This window comes from Phalangium opilio, unplaced genomic scaffold (genome assembly GCF_054372755.1).
Source record: "Phalangium opilio isolate 3A_F unplaced genomic scaffold, DU_Popi_V2 ptg000048l_1, whole genome shotgun sequence".
NCBI lineage: Eukaryota > Metazoa > Arthropoda > Arachnida > Opiliones > Phalangiidae > Phalangium > Phalangium opilio.
The window spans coordinates 4,550,694-4,567,146 of NW_028324170.1; the positions used below are offsets into that span (position 1 = coordinate 4,550,694).

The window sequence follows — 16,453 nt, forward strand, 5'->3', positions numbered from 1 at the left end:
TGGGAAGAATTGCATATCATACTTATTATTACTATATCACTTATGTTACCACGCGCAATAGTTTTCCGAAGTTGCTATTGGCCAAATCGGAAATAGATAAACGATAAACAAAAGAAAAAAATGGATACAGTATAGATTGGCAGACGCCAAACCCTTTTTATTTTTGGTATTGAACCCGCATACGACCTCCATAAACAAAAAAAAGGCAACGATCGTAAAAGGTCACACGATATTGTCTCCTATCAAAGCTGAAATACCAGTCCTAAAACTTGCTACGATTACCGGAAACCCAAAATATATTTCAAGCCAGATCTGGACGGGCCTTTAAAAATAGAGCGCCGAATTCCCTAAAAGCGAAGAGCAATATCTCATCATTTAAACAATATAAGAGCTTCCGGAGCGCGGCACGAGCTGACCCCAGCAACGAAAGAATCAAAGGAAAACCGGCCAGTATCCAATAAAAAATGCCGAGGGAAAAAAGATTGGGTCAAGTTATTCGAGCGTGAAATACAAAACCATCTGGAAAGACTAGGATTGTTCTTAGGGTCAAGTTAGGGCCTACTATTTTGAGAGTAGCGTCGACTGATAGTGTCAACTATACTACAAGACCACATCATGGCGACTGCAGAGAAAATAGTATATCCGAGTAGTAGAGTTTCCTAAACCAACCCAGTCTATTTCCAATAAAGTAAAAACATACATTTTTGATCATAAATCCCATGAAAAAAAAAAGATCACAATAAAATAGTGCTAAGCCTAGTTATAATCCTAGGGTTCATAATGAGAAATAAACTCATTTAAAATTTAGCTATTCTTTACAAAGGAACGCCTTTCAACTGAGAAAATAGTACTTAAATAGATTGGTCAATCAAAACCAATTCTCGACCCACCATTTCCGGTCTGGTTATGACGTCCGTAACAGACCCAACCAATCAGAGACTGAATATAACATCCATCTATTGACCATTTCGAAGACGCCTTAATTCTTCTCGGTTATTGGCGCCTGCGCTGCAGTCATTTTGTATCATGAGAGTGCGCAGAGACGGATGGCAATGTATCAATCCCTTTGATATTGAGGGTTGCCTACCCCTTTTTATGTCGAAAAGGTCTATTTCAAAACTAGGGCCTTCCTTTTGATTCTACGACTGTAGTAGTTCAAGTCATTCTGTTCCCACTGGTCTACGGATATCGCGGGTCCTCAACCTTTACTCCTTTAGGTTTATAGGGAGAAAGTTAGATAAGACCGTAGCTATTTTTCCTGGGAAGCTAAGCCTTGTAGCTTATTTACTTCAAGGTGAGATAACCTTTCTTCGCTTCCCTAGCGCGAAAATAAACGATGCGGGGCCCTATTTACTCTTCTCCTTTCAAGAGAAAAGGAAAAGTGGAACAAGAAGATTTACGATGGAGAGACGACTAACAGAAACTATAAGCAACTTTCTTAAGGAATGACACTTAAACATACATACATACAGAATATTTCTCCTCTCTCTCTCGGATTGTTTCCTATCCCTAAGCAACAGGAGGTAGTACTGTTGCCGCCGCCGTTATATCTCCGGGGGTCGTACCAGAACTTAGGCCCTAAACGCTCCATTCTTTTAGCGAGAATTGCATTAAAAACTCCTTAGAGAATAACAACAAGAGAGTATTGCGAGGTTGAGGGAATAACTAAAATCTAACGCGGCGGAAAAACGAACTTTAAAATTCTTAAAGGAAAAGGATACCGTAGATAACATTATGGTTTTGTACTCGAAAAAGGCGTGTAAAGTTATAAATGTTAAACTCCCCCACCTCTGTGGCGTTTGCCACTCTTCTGGAATTAATTGTCTATGTGCACTTAATATTCTATTGTCTCATACTTTTCCTTTAAAACTGGAACTATGTTTCAACGCATTCCGTAAAGTTATAAACAAATAACACGCAAACATTTAAAGAATTTTCCACAACAACGCGCGGAGAGAATTCGGATTTAGCGAGGAATGAATATTAAAATACAGTTAACCTTTGGCCTGTTTATAATTTAATTAACCGCTATTTAAAAAATATCTTTGCAGACGAGATTTCAGCTATGATCAAGGCTTATTCTCAAACGAATGAGTGTGCAAAAATATCCAAGATGTCCGTTGCCGAAGCCCGGACGGAGGGCGCAGCACGCGGGCTTTCTTCAACCATTCGCATCCACGCCATCTTTGTTTCTCGTCACCTTGACCTTGTACCAATTATGGAGTCGACAACAGCCCTGTCTCGATTCTGATTCGTTCGTAGTCATGAGTCTCGAGGAAGTCGTGGTCATCCCTTTGGACTACCAGGACCCGGTGGTCAATTACAGCCGGCTTGACGTGGGAGGGTTCGGTCCCGGATGGACGAGAAACGAGGCGTATCCGTTGTTTCCCTTCGGCAATGGATCGAGTCCGGAAAACGAAACGGATATTGTCGATTACTACTTCTTTCCGTTGGCCATGTCCATACCGGAAGCCATCAGTACAGCTGTCTCACTATCCGTCATAATGATGGCCACCGTCATTGGAAACGTCTTGGTTATTCTATCGGTCTTCACCTACAAGTAAGTTTTTGGTTTTGTCCCGAGTTTCAAACAACAACTGGTATAACCAGAAGCAAATAGAAAGAACAGAGAGTGAGGCATGGTGAGGTTAATGAAAGTATGGTTTGCGAAGACCCGATCTCTTTCTCTTTAGCTTCTTGTGGTCGTTCATTCGTCGTTCTACTTTTAATTAGTCTAAGACGAAAATAGCCAATTCGGCTTTTGAGGCATACGGGTCTGACATTCAATTTATTTTAAACAAAGGCCATTGCGGAACGCTCAGAACATGTTCCTGGTATCGCTGGCAGTCGCTGATATCACGGTTGCCATCTTCGTCATGCCTTTCAACGTAGCCTACTCTATCATGGGTCGATGGATATTTGGATTCCACGCTTGCGAAATGTGGTTGACTTGCGACGTTCTGTGCTGTACCGCCTCCATTCTCAACCTATGCGCGATAGCCTTGGATAGATATTGGGCCATACATGGTAAGAAAAACCCTCGTAATCATTCTAACGATGTAACAGTTTTGAAGTTTCAAAAACATTCATCTAGAGTTGTTTATTGTTTTCTATTTCAGATCCAATTTCCTACGGTCAAAAACGAACTTTAAATCGGGTCCTGTTGATGATAGCCGGTGTTTGGGGTGCTAGCGCCATCATTTCAATCCCACCATTGATTGGCTGGAATGATTGGCCGGACACATTCGATTCTTCAACGCCTTGCAAGTAAGTTTTATTACTTTACTTTCTACATTTGTGTCCAATATTAATTAACGTAATTAAAAATTCACTCGAACCTAACGAGTTAATCTAATCCAATGGGCATTTCCATGCTTTTATAATTAAATGAAATTGATATAATTAAATTTAACAATAATTTCCTCAAAGAATTTCTGTCTTAACAAATATAACGTAATCTAATATACAACAAGAACCCATATGATAATCGAGAACGTATAAATAGCAAACCATCTTTGGCTTGCATCAAAGTAAAAACACACAGCCCAATTTAGCCTTTCAAATTTCTCAGGTCCTATATGAGTTCCTAATTTTAGTGATGCCTTATAATTTCCAATAGTAAAATTAAAAGTGTTAGGTAGGTTTGCCAGCAGACCAGTTTAAAATACGCCGCCTTAATTGGAGGATATTCCAAATAGCATAGCCAAAACTTGCCGAGTCTTAACTCATCAGGGAATTTAAATTTTAGTAAATGAGCGAAATTGGACCTGGGGATCTTCAATCGTATAAAATTTAAGCTCGTGCTTTAAATAGGGTAATAACATAAGTAACGTAATAAAATTAAGTATAACACACTCAATAAAAGACGTTAAAGATCAAGGTGTTTTTCCAAGTAATACATGATTTCCGCCAACTCAACTTGTTAAATAGTTTTTTTCTATTTTTTCGGCCAAATAAAATCAACTTTCATAGAAATGAATCCCTGGAGGGCGAAGTAGAGTCAATAGGTATAAACCACAAGGAGTAATATCAAAAGTTCATAAATAAAAACAAAAAGTATACTCATTGGAACTTACTCTCGCCGTATAATACGACAAACCTCCCTTTACCCGGGCCTCACAACATTATCGACCCCCTCCGCGACCGTAGCACAGGGAACACGTTTGAATAGTCTCTTAAAGTAGCAGACGCTAGCTCTAGTACCAAGAATTAACGTTTGGATCGCCACCAAAGAATACTATAAAACGTTTCACCTCAAAAAAGCTCTCCTCAGATTTGTTGGTTCATGAAAAGGTTGAAAGGAGGGTTGGTTGTTCCTCATTTTACATGCCGTCTTTAGTTAAAAGCTGGGAACTATGAAGAAAGCACACTTTTTGGTTTTATCTATGTACATTTGGTAATATATGGAAAGTTTAAGAGTTGACAATGACCGGTTTTTAAGCCAAACCGAACTAACCTTTCTTAATACGGAAATGGTCACACTTATAGTTAGACATTACTCATACAAGATTCTAGAGAAAAGGAAGAACTAACAGACATTTCTCCTGAGAAATTTCACCAGTAAAATTCGAATCCTCAATAAACACCGTAGGGAATCATTTGAGATGTCTATACTTTAAAATTTCAACGAATTCAAAAGCACCACGTATAGGTATACTGAATGCATAAAGGGAATTAATGATTTCCAATTATAGAAGAGTACCGTATTAACAACAACAAACTTAACATTAAAATAACTAAGGATGCAATGTATACCATTAAAATATACATATTTTTAGCTAAAAGGATTGAGTTTTGTCAGTCCATTGGTATTCCAAGAAATTGAATCAAAACACGAGTATAACTCAGGGAGCCTGACAACAACAGTGAAAATCTATTTAAATATTCCTTGAATAAGGAATGTTTTCGCTTACTATTCAAAAGAGGAATCTTTGACATGTTTTTCATCTAGATGAGGTTCGAAAGGAATTCTGGGTATAAACAAGCTTCATTTATTCTTATTAATTCTTTGGTGAAAAATATTTGGCCTATTAAAAGAAAATGCCTAGTTTTCTTTAAAGAGCAAATGAAATGAACAGACAACTAATTTTTTTAATCGATTACAAATAATTATTATTATTAGTTTTATATAAATTTCAAGAGTTATCGTGCTAAGCCTTAACGCTTATAGTTTGTTTTTCATTTTGTGTACTTCTAACTAATAACAGCACGTGCCATGTCACTAATTGTACTTTTAATGTTCTTTTTCTCAAAAATAAATTAGAATTAGGCTTAGCGTGTCAACTTCTGAACCACAGAAATTTGTTGATGAAAACATCATTAGTTTGAATCGATTAATTAAATATGATGTTCCGAACATTTCATAGTACCTTTAAGACATGCCTCAAAGACGACTTTCATTACAAAGTTACTTCTTGGTAGGAATATAGTCAACAAATTAGGTATACCAAAAGTTTTGATAAATACTTCTCTTGGTGGGGTAACTGTAATATGATTCTTCCCAACATCAGAGTTAACATTTGGAGCAAAGTTACTAAACCGAATCACATACGCGATAAATATTGCAAGTTCTCTCCCCGCTTGTTAAAGGAGTTTTCCTCCGCGGTCTAACCCGGTTTCTCCTTTCCATCAAAACTTGCAGAGGTTAACGGTAATAGTTAGTATAGGGCGCTGTCGGTTAGCTGTGGCATAGGGGCTAGCCACCACCCCTCTATGCATTGTAAAGGCGTTAGATAAGTGGCAATAAGTCGCAAGATGACTTGGTCCAATTAGCTAGCTAGCTGAATAGTTCCCTCATTATTACTCTATTAGCGCTTAACTATTTGCCAAGGCGCATGCGCTTATGAATTTTTGTCCCACGTCAAGGCAATCAAGGTTTGTGGGTTAATTACTGAGGATTTAGTACCAAACGCCTATAGAATTCACCCCAGGGTGCGATGCCCATCTGAATGAAGTTTGATGAGCGGGAGAGCAAACAAAAAGGTACATGCATGAGACTGGGAAGAATCATGTTACATAACTAAAGCATTAAGAGGATACAGAGTGTCATCCTTCTTCTATTATCCCCTTCTGGTAATACTCTATAAATTCCACGAAAATAGGGCTTTTTCACTCCTATTTACAAAGTAATTACTAAACTTCCGAAAGCCCATCTCTGAGGGAAAAGCGTATATTTAAGTGCATGACGTATTACTTAATCTAGGGGTTGAAAATATCTCGCGGGGTTTTTAATAAAAGTTTCCAAACCGCCCCAAACACTTCCAATATTGTAAACATTTTTTTAATTAATCATATAATATTGTGTCCCTCGCCCTGGTCTCTTCTCTCTTAATAGAAATAAGGCTCCCAAAGCCTTAGATAATAGTGACAAGTGACCATGTATGGCGTTGCTTCAGCTTCCTATTTTTCTGTGTTAACCTTTTTCCAGTATAAACCACGCAGGGCCATATACCGTTGTGGCTAATTATACTTTATAGTCCTGTCTTCGTTAAAAATAATTGGCCATTAAATTAAGGAGACTCTCGGGCATAGGAACAAGTGTTTTGGTATATAATATTTTTGCCTTAAGTGATATTTAAATTTAGTTACATTTTCGCCTTAAGTGAGATTTTAATTTGCTAAAAATAAAAATGGATTGAATTTTAATTAAGCTAGATTTGTGACGATTTATTTTAATAACTAATTACTATTAATTTATTTAGAAACAATAAAAGAAAAAGCTAGGATTTATTTTGGGAAATAAATTTGGGTTGGTTTATATTTAAGTATATTGGTTCTGTATATTCAAATAAATATTACTTAGGCGGATTAAAGTAAATTTATACGAAACTAATATTTATAACCCACTTTAAAATTACTTTCCGTTATGTTTACAATATCTCTCTCTCTTTTTTTTATTTTGAAGTAACTTTAATTTGGTTCAAGACGTGTTCCATAATTAAAAGACATTTGCAATATCGATCCGGAAAATTATAGTTCTTTGTTGTAGTTCGGAATATTTATTAGCACAAACAAGAATGATAATTTAAGCGCTTCACTAACACTCGCTTTGATTCATTGTGTTCCTCAAAATAACTTTACTTATTCATCAAAATAATTCCTCGAAACTAAGTTTGTCTTCGCCATTGTTCCGCGAGAGATAAATTCTAAACGTAATCCAAAGTAACGTAATAAACATAAGTATGATATGAACTTTCCATATACCGAAATTGTAAATTTCTTAAGTAAAATTTTGTTCAGATGGCATGGGCTCGCTTAACATGTATCTGAATGGACCTTAACGCGCCAGCAAATAACAAATTATCTGTCGAAAATATATTTAATTGGAAGCTCGCCTTCATAAAGATATTGTGTTACTTATGTTACGTGCGAAAATCGTTTTTGTTTCTTGAACTGTTTCTCGAAAGCTCTAGAAAGCTTCTCTTTTTGGTTCGAGTGCTAACTAAATAATGAACAATAGTTTCAATTGGCGCGTATCGTCTCAAAAGACTTGACCTCTTTATCGTTTCGTTTCTTCGTTTCTTTTTAAGGTTGACGGAAGAAAGAGGTTACATTATATATTCATCTAGTGGCTCTTTCTACATTCCACTCGTCACGATGACCGTTGTCTACGTAAAGATTTTCTTGGCTACTCGCAAAAGACTGCGACAGAGAACAAAAGCCACTGCCAAACTACAGGTAATCATCACTAAAGTCTATTATTCGTCTACTTTTAGTTGCGCGGTATAAAGCTTTATTTATTTTTAGGGTAGAATTAGGCTTAAGAAATCATTCGAATGTATAAGATAGCTTGATAATATTCGGTTAAGCCTTGTTTTTGTATTTTGCAAAAAGACCATTTTGGAAATTACAGATAAATCAACACGTGCACAGAGGCGAGGCTGCCATTGGGGTATCCTCCCTCTCGCCAAGAAGTACCGCTAGAGGCAGTGCGAGTTTGCTAGCCTCCCCCCACCCCCCCGTGTAGTCCGCCGTAGCTTCTTGGCTAGAGAGAGAGTACCTTAATGGCGGCCTTGCCCCTGTGTGTTGGTTCAATGCCGACTCAATTTATAAAGGCCCATGCATGCCTCGGTTTTTTAATTTATTTTCGCTTTTTCGAATTCGCCAAAAAGTGCCGCACAGCGACTTGGCGCTCTTCGATACAGAGGATTCAAAATGTTTTCGCGCCGTGTAAGAGCCAATAAGAGTGAGGGAAACTACGGCTATGCGGTTGAGGGGGGGGGGGGAGTATACCAAATATTTCCCTCCTCTTTGAGTATACGACTGTTAAGGGACTCTTCGGAAACGGAGTTCTCGACTGTTTTTGATGTGGAGGAAATAATTTTCGCAAGGCTAGTAAATAATGTAAATTAATAAATTTAACTAGTTTATGTTTAAGTTTCCTATATTATGAAATATAATTAGGGACGGGATTTATAAAGTTTAAATGAATGTAGACTAATGGGGAAGAGTGTGATATTTTTCATTGCGATAATACCGCTTTGTTACAAAATGTTAATTCTGGTCATTAATAAGATATTATAATTTTTGTAATGATATATGTTAATTTCTAGGGTAAAAATTTTTTTCTTATCATCATATAGTCGTATTTCCTCTTAATTTTAAAAATTATGCTAGTAAAAACGGATATTTTAGGTATCATGCATTTTGGCGCCAAAATATCTTTGGCGCGATTTTTAAATTCATTCAAATATTTATACAACAGAAAGCGCCACCTAGCTCCTGGGAGAGGCGGCCGATAAAAGGTCCGGTCCCCTACTCCCGAGGCACCATGCATGGGCCTTTATAAATTGAGTCGGCATTGGTTGGTTTCTCTGTGTGTAATTTCCGAAATGGTCTATTGCCCTTGCTCCAAAATTTAATAGTTACGCTGTTACTTAAGTATTTTTTGGTAACCATTAATATTAGACGATTTTAAAAGCAAGATATATATACTGTTTTAGCGAATACCGAGTTTCCTAATAACGGTGGGGTAGGCCTGAGTGAAATACATTTTGATTCCAAAGCCTTTTAAAGTCCATAATTACGGGTTTTGGAAAACTTACACCGACTTATAGAACCTCTCTCTTTTGATCCTTTTCGGTAGGATTTGATACTCTAGTTTAACGCTCTCTTGACTCCCATTGAAATTACGTAAGGCTGACCGGAAATCGAGCCGCATCCAGCTCTTCAATTCCCGCGGTTAAGTTCGCATCGTCTTAACTTCAAAGTTTCCGAATACCACGCGTAATATTACCAAGAAACGAAAGAGTTAAATTTCAATGTAAACCAAACCCTCGATCCGCTGGAACACTATAAGTGAACTGGATTTTGAGGGTCGTTTTCCAAAGTGAAATTTGACGCCAGAGTATCGTAACAATTTTTCACGTCTACAAGGATAAATGCTTAGTGTTCCTAGAAACGCTACCCGCCCAAGGTCCCTCATAAGCTCTTTTCCCGCCAAAAAGATACACGTAGAAACCTCTTCAGACTATAAAATTGAGGAATAAGTGGCCTCCGACTGTCCCTAGGGCCACATCTCTAGAGTGACTATGGAGAATTTCTTTTTCTTTCTCCCTCTCTCTTTTCCCGACTATCAAAAATAAGGACTGCATTCGGTAATGCTTTAAGTTGGAGAGAGATATACGTGTTAAACCAACCCTTAACTAGTTAACGTACTAGGCCTACACACACAAATAGGCCTATAATTCAGCGAAAGGTTTTAATAACGTCAAGGATTTTAGTTGAGTTTACTGTTAATGTTAGTTTAGTCAGTTGAAAAGGATTGACACGGTTTCAAGTGGCATAACCCTTAACCAATAAGAATCACACTTGGTTATAGATTGGATAGCAAATTTTGGCCTCAACGTTCCCGTATTTTTTAAAGGCAACTAGAAATAAGATATTTTAGAAGAGTGGTTCTTCCAAGTATCGTAACATTTGATATTAAAAGTAATGAAATTTGAAAAAAATAGACTAGAAACACGCCTAATTTTCGACCAAATATTAAAAGTCGCTTAACTTAAGTTCCGAAGCAGTTAGTTCAAAATTAAAAGCACCATTAGAAATTAGATATTTATTAGAATAATCGCTTGAAGTATCATAATACTGTGAATTGAAAAAGAATGACACCATGGCAAAATGAAACTTCATCCAATAAAGACTTCTCAATCAAAGTAAATTGGTCATGTTTAACTAATCATAACTTTGCTTGTAATATTTTTAGATAAATAATACGGTTACCATAATAAACTTTATATTCCGTAAAGTAATAGCTCCGAGTATCTATCACGAAACTCATATTTAAATGAACTTGACCACAATTGAATAAAGTTTTTGATGACGAAGAACGCAAAAATAGAACCATTAAATTGTCCTTGAGACAAAATAGAAATAAATGGAATAGGATCTTAGTTCGATATAAGAAAGGGGATTACGAAAGATATAGGGGCTCGACTTCCACGGAGGGAATCTACGGGTCAATTTATTCCCAATGTCTCTTCCTCCCCCCCCCCACTATTGGTCAGGGACTATATCCGGTCAAAAAGACAGGTTTCCTCTTTCCTGCCAATAGCTGATCCTATATTAATGGGCAGAAAATTCCCCTATCATGCAGTTGCAGTTTCACCTAACTAATGGGCGTTTACCCCCGAAAATAACACTAAGCCCGAGCTCTCTTTTTTATTTTCGCTAGAAAAGAGCTCTAGCAAGTCACTATAGTACCATTGTCACGTGCCCAGCTTCTGCTGGAAGAGACAAAGAATAGAAGAAGAAAAAATAAACTACCACGGATTAGGACAGAGATGAGGGTCAGGCAATTAAGAGAGTTATGACAATTGCTAGGCAAGACCATTTGGTAATGGCTCTAGTTGTCACAAAACTCACTGTATATCCGTTTCAGGCTAAATTTACTGTACAAAAATGTAAGACACAAAACCAACTGTCAAAGTGGTAAGCAGCGAGAAAATTCAAAAAGATATTTCGCATTCTCAGAATCTTAAGTTGGCTCTGCCTATTTTGGGGCGCTATAATAGTTTATCGCGGGGGAAAGGTGTCAGTCACGAAAGATTTTGTTGTGACATCAGTGGGTTTTGAATGCAGAACCTCATATTTTCTTCAAGTCGTGTCCCTCCTTATATCCATCTGAAGAAGCTATCCTTATTAATTATTTAAATAGCTATTTGTCAAAAAAAATTGTACTAGTAATTTAGCCATAAAGGATTTTTCATAAAAGACGCTTTCCGTAAGGCAAGGAGATCTCTGTAATAGCCGATAATGACATCATTAGGAATAGTTGTCTCACCCTCTATTGGCTCTCAAAAGAACGATGACCAATCATTCCTAGAAAGTTGCGGTTTAAGAGATAACTGCTTCGATAGGGGACGATACGAATAAGGTCAGTTATATAGTTGCTCTTTTATGACCCCGAGAACGTCATCAAGAGATTACCAATAGGATATGTCTGGGGTCGTGATGGCTTTGCGGACGGAACTAAGTACCATCCCATATCAAAAGTAACATTCAATACGAGTCGAAACTTTCCACGTTACCCATAGCCAAGGGCTACAATTTGACAATACAGAGATCGATATTTCTACCGAACCGATATCGTTACAGCCTCTACGATGCCGTGCTTTTACCAGAAGGGGATAATAGAAGAAGGATGACACTCTGCATCCCCTTAATACTTAAGTTACGTAACAGGATTCTTCCCAAGCCTATGTACCTTTTGGTTTAGATCTCTCGCTCATCAAACTTCAAATGGGCATCGCATCGTGCTAGGGTAAATTCTGTAACTATTTGGTACCAAACCCACAGCAATCAACCAACAAACCTCGATTCTCATGAAGTGGGACAAAAATAAACAAGCGCATGCAGGCCTTGGAAAATAATTAAGCGCTAATAGAGTAATGATGAGGGAACTATATCGCGTATGTGATTCCAAATGTTAAGGGATGTTGGGAAGAATCATGGTACAATTACCCAGTTTTGTGGTACACTTCTCTCAAAGAGAAGTATTATATACATCCGGTTTTACTCAATGGGGTCGAGAGCTGTTTGGGGGGGGGGGGTGTTGGGAAATGTTTTTCCCCCGATCGTGAAATTCCTTCAACCAATATTATAGACATTAAACTACCTAGAGATAAGTGGTGTATATACACCGAACCTCTCGTGATACGAGAAGACCAAAAAGGGTAGTTAAGTCCATGAGGTTAAAACTAGACTCAGACACTAGACACCACCAGACTGGGATGGGTTTTAAGTTTTAATTGCAATTATACGAACCTCAACGTTTTCAAGGAACGTTAGATCCGCCAGTAATTGGTTTCAAGTTGAGATTGGGTCTTCCCGTTACGTTTCGGAGTGGGTTATTGAATTCCGAGGAGGTGCTCGCCTTTATACACAAGTTTTATTAATGATTCATGGAGTAGTGGTACGTGGCACTAATTACAGATTGGGGAATGATCGAGAAAATCGGATATCGGTATATATACACGCCATCATCATGAGGGATGGAGCTTGTAATTAAATAATTGGGTTAATTGGTGGCTTTTGAATAATTACACACGCTGATGAATCGATATTGATTGAGATAATTCTGACTTAATGAGATCAAAGGCAAACAGAAATAGACTATATTTAAGTCTGGATTTCTTTATAATTTCTTTGACCAATCTACTTTAATTAATATTACATTATCTTTATTAAATAGTTAGCAAATTTGACTTCTGAGGCATTGATCAGGGTATGCGTATGAAATAATATTTTTGGTTCTTGGAGTTTATCATGGATTATATTTAGTTTTGTAGACCTGGTTGATAAATGTAACATTATCAGTTTGCCCGTGAACTCAAGCTTGCATTCATTCATGGCCGAACTTTCCTCTATTATGACTTGAATCATACTTCTACCTCATTTTCTGATAATTCTATTTACCCTATTTCTTCTTTACGTCCACTAACAGGCTGTCAAAAGCGAAATGGTCAAGCTTCAACGACTACCATCAGACCACAACAAAAAGAAGTCCGAAGAAGCGACAACAAGCTGCGTCAGTTGCGTCGAACGCGGTTCTAGTAGCCCAACAACACGGTTGTCTCTAAGCGGGCAAGAAGATGACGCGTCTTTCGCGAGCACGACGGAAGTTCCGGCGGCTGGTTGTCCCCCGATGACCGTTGAAGGTCATCAAACTAAACCCCCCGTTTCCTCTTCAAAACCCAAACCACCCCCGTTGGACCGAAACGGAAGTGCTAAAAACAAACCACCCAAAAGCAATTTTAACGTCAATCTATTCGTGGAACAAAAACAAAAGATATCCCTGTCAAAAGAGCGCCGGGCCGCCAGAGTTCTAGGAATCGTCATGGGTGTATTTGTCGTTTGTTGGTTACCATTCTTTCTAATGTACATTATCTTGCCTTTCTGCCCGGGGTGCTACATTTCCGACAGAATTGTTAATTTTATCACGTGGTTAGGCTACTTAAATTCGGCGTTAAATCCAATAATCTACACTATTTTTAATTTGGACTTTCGGAAGGCTTTCGCCAGATTGTTGTGCGGTACACGTTAAGTCGAATTCTCAAAATATTTCGGTATTTTTTAAATAGTCGCTAAGCCTAATTTAAAGTGAAATTTGTATAAAAATAAATTGGCGCGATTTCACGTGGAAATTATAAAAGCAAACTTAAATAAGAGGTCACGTGGGGGGATGACTCAATTAGTTCTAATTAAACGTTTCATCCAGGGACCATTTTAGTCTTTTAATCACTACGATAAAAACTAAAAAGAAATTGAACTATACAACAAAAACAAAAACCCGTTTTGCTCATTATTAACGTACATTGTCTCTGATTTGTTTCCAATTTTAGTGTGATATAACCGAATTTCTCTGACAAATCGTTGTTAATAACTGTTAAAAATTAATGTCAACTTCGTCTATAAATAAGTTTTAAAAAAAAGCAATTCCACAAACATTCCATATTGAATACAACGTACCCCCAACTTTAAAACAAAAATATATATATAATAAATGAACTTGTCGCGAGTTGGAACTTGCTAATTAAAAATTTGAGTTACTAATTAAATGAGAGAATTTTTTTAAAAAAATAAAGAAATAAATTAAACGAAAAGTAATTAAAATAGCAGCGCCTCATGTACCTGAGACGGTCAAAACTATCAAAAAAAAAATAAATAAAACGAAATTGAATCAAATCCCCCTAAGAAAAACGATGCAATAGTTGCAGTTTGTGCAATGTCAAAAAAAATAATTAAGGTTTTGTGTTAGTAGAAAATAAACATTATTGCCACGAGAATGGGATTTCAATATTGTCTTCGAGATAATGGACTTTTCTTTGATAAGTTAAGTTTATTACAAACGTTCCTATATATTTTATAATTAAGAAAGAATTAAAGTATACTAATCTAAAGTTATTCCTAAGAAAAAAATATTAACGCTCAATTGGTAACTTCAAACCTTCAGCTCATAATGAAACCTAATTCCTATATTTTTTGTATAATATAAATTCGAATATACAGGGTGTTTCTGATAAAACTTCCGTACATTAAAAAGTATGTTCCTTGGGTCAATCTGAGTGAAAAGTGTGCGAGAACATTTAGTTAAGGAAATATGTGCTCGCAAACATCGATTGGCCCCAAAACACGGAAATAATAATAACACATTTGGAGTAATAAGATTTACTTTATCAGCGTACGCACACTTCTACCACCCATTTAATTATACACTTCTACTAGATAATGGTTCAAAATGTTTCTATATTGAAGACTAATATGTCTCAATTCACATGTATGATTATTTCACTGTTCAAGGGGGCCAATCAATGTTTGGAGAGCCCATATCTGCAAATGTTCCTTGAATCACTTTCCACTCAGTTTAACCCTAAGCAAACCCTTTAAATTACGGAAAACTCATCAGTATAACATCCTGTCTATATTTGTTAAAAATTAAAATTGTTAGTCTGAAATTCTGAACTAATAACGAACCCATCTATTAGACGTGTTGCCAGACAAACGCCTGAAGATGATTATAAAACAAAACAAGAATAGCTGAATTCGAAATTTTAGAAAGTCAATTAAACTGTCCAAAACGTCAACCTTCCAGTTCCCTCCCTTCCAAACTAATTACAATTTTGTTAAGCCCCTCAAAATTTATCCAGGAAGTTAATTTTAGATCATATTCAACTTATAATCTCCTCCAAATTTTAAGATGTAACCCTTGGAATAAACAAAAGACGCAATAATATCGTCTTCTAAAGTTTCGCAAAAGACAGAGAAGTGAAAAGCAGCGGTGCTTACATAAATTTTACAGATTAAATATAAATATATGTATAAATATAATTAGTATATCTATATAAATGAATCGTATCCTATTTCGTTATTAAACATTAATTTTAAGAAATTGGTTTTAAACAAACAAATAAATAAATAGGGGTCTGGTGTTGATCTATCGGAACTCTGAAGGTTTTAAAAAACCCAAATAAAACAAAAGAATAACGGTGATTTTTAAATATTGTTAATTGAATGTATTATAATATTATATATATATAAAAAATTGAAAGAAATATTGTATATAAATAAATACTTATGTTATGAAATTTTTTAGTTATTAATCACGAAGCTCAAGGAGGCTTCGTTATTTAGTTCATAAAGGGTGGTGCCTCTACGAATTGAACTGAATTACTTGTAAGACTTTGCGGCGTTGCGCAAGGCTCCCTTGATAAAATTTATCTAGGGAGCCTTACTTAGCGTTATGGAAGCCAACTTAGCCAAGGGTTAGCAACCTAATAAAACATGAATTAGCCAAGGCTTAGTTATATATCAGGCTAAATTCGGTAATTAGTTAAAAAGGTCTATATCGGTTGAAATAAATAATTCAAATTGATAATCTAGGCAAGGCTTAGAGCTTTTACGTTTATTTTTAGAAGCCAAAGTTTCAGCAACAAAATTAAAAATTAATATGATAGCCAAGGCTTAGAGGTATCCCATATCCCCCGAACGCGACAAGTACTTATCGCCTTATATAGCAGGCGCTTATATAATGTACGCAAAGGTAAGATAAAATCAAAACCAGTACTCACCCATAATGACAGTTCAATTCAGTCACTAATAAGACAACGTGTACCAACTCCATCGATGACTGACTGATTGACATTCTATAAAAAAGAAATTGGGGGGAAAAATTAGACCCCACTAAAATTTTATAACACACAAGTATTTTCCAATATATCAAACTTCACCTCAAAAACGAATATCCAATAGATTTGAACCTCTAAAGACACTGTAACGATACTTTACCTAGGCCTACAACCATTAATATCAGTTAAGCAACTAACAATTTCACCATGGAGACAAAAGAAAAGAAGAGGGAACCTGGATCGGGTTTTTTCTTAGTTTTTTCGTTAAAAATTCATTAATATCGTTTTGCTAGATATATACTAAGCCTAGGCCTACATTGTCCCCAAAG

At 36.5% G+C, this 16,453-nt stretch overlaps 1 protein-coding gene across 2 annotated transcripts in view; it reads left to right on the top strand.

The window, feature by feature from the left end:
* Positions 1 to 15,584, top strand: part of LOC149673846 (putative G protein-coupled receptor No18) — a 51,329-nt gene extending 35,745 nt beyond the window's left edge. For both annotated transcript variants that reach the window (XM_089839596.1, XM_089839595.1), the window contains 5 exons: positions 2,052 to 2,560; positions 2,804 to 3,027; positions 3,120 to 3,267; positions 7,530 to 7,677; positions 12,944 to 15,584. In XM_089839596.1, the coding sequence (XP_089695722.1) occupies positions 2,091 to 2,560; positions 2,804 to 3,027; positions 3,120 to 3,267; positions 7,530 to 7,677; positions 12,944 to 13,543 (1,590 nt within the window). In that variant the 5' untranslated portion in view covers positions 2,052 to 2,090 and the 3' untranslated portion in view covers positions 13,544 to 15,584. The remainder of the gene's footprint in view (positions 1 to 2,051; positions 2,561 to 2,803; positions 3,028 to 3,119; positions 3,268 to 7,529; positions 7,678 to 12,943) is intronic.
* The last annotated feature ends 869 nt before the right edge of the window (positions 15,585 to 16,453 follow it).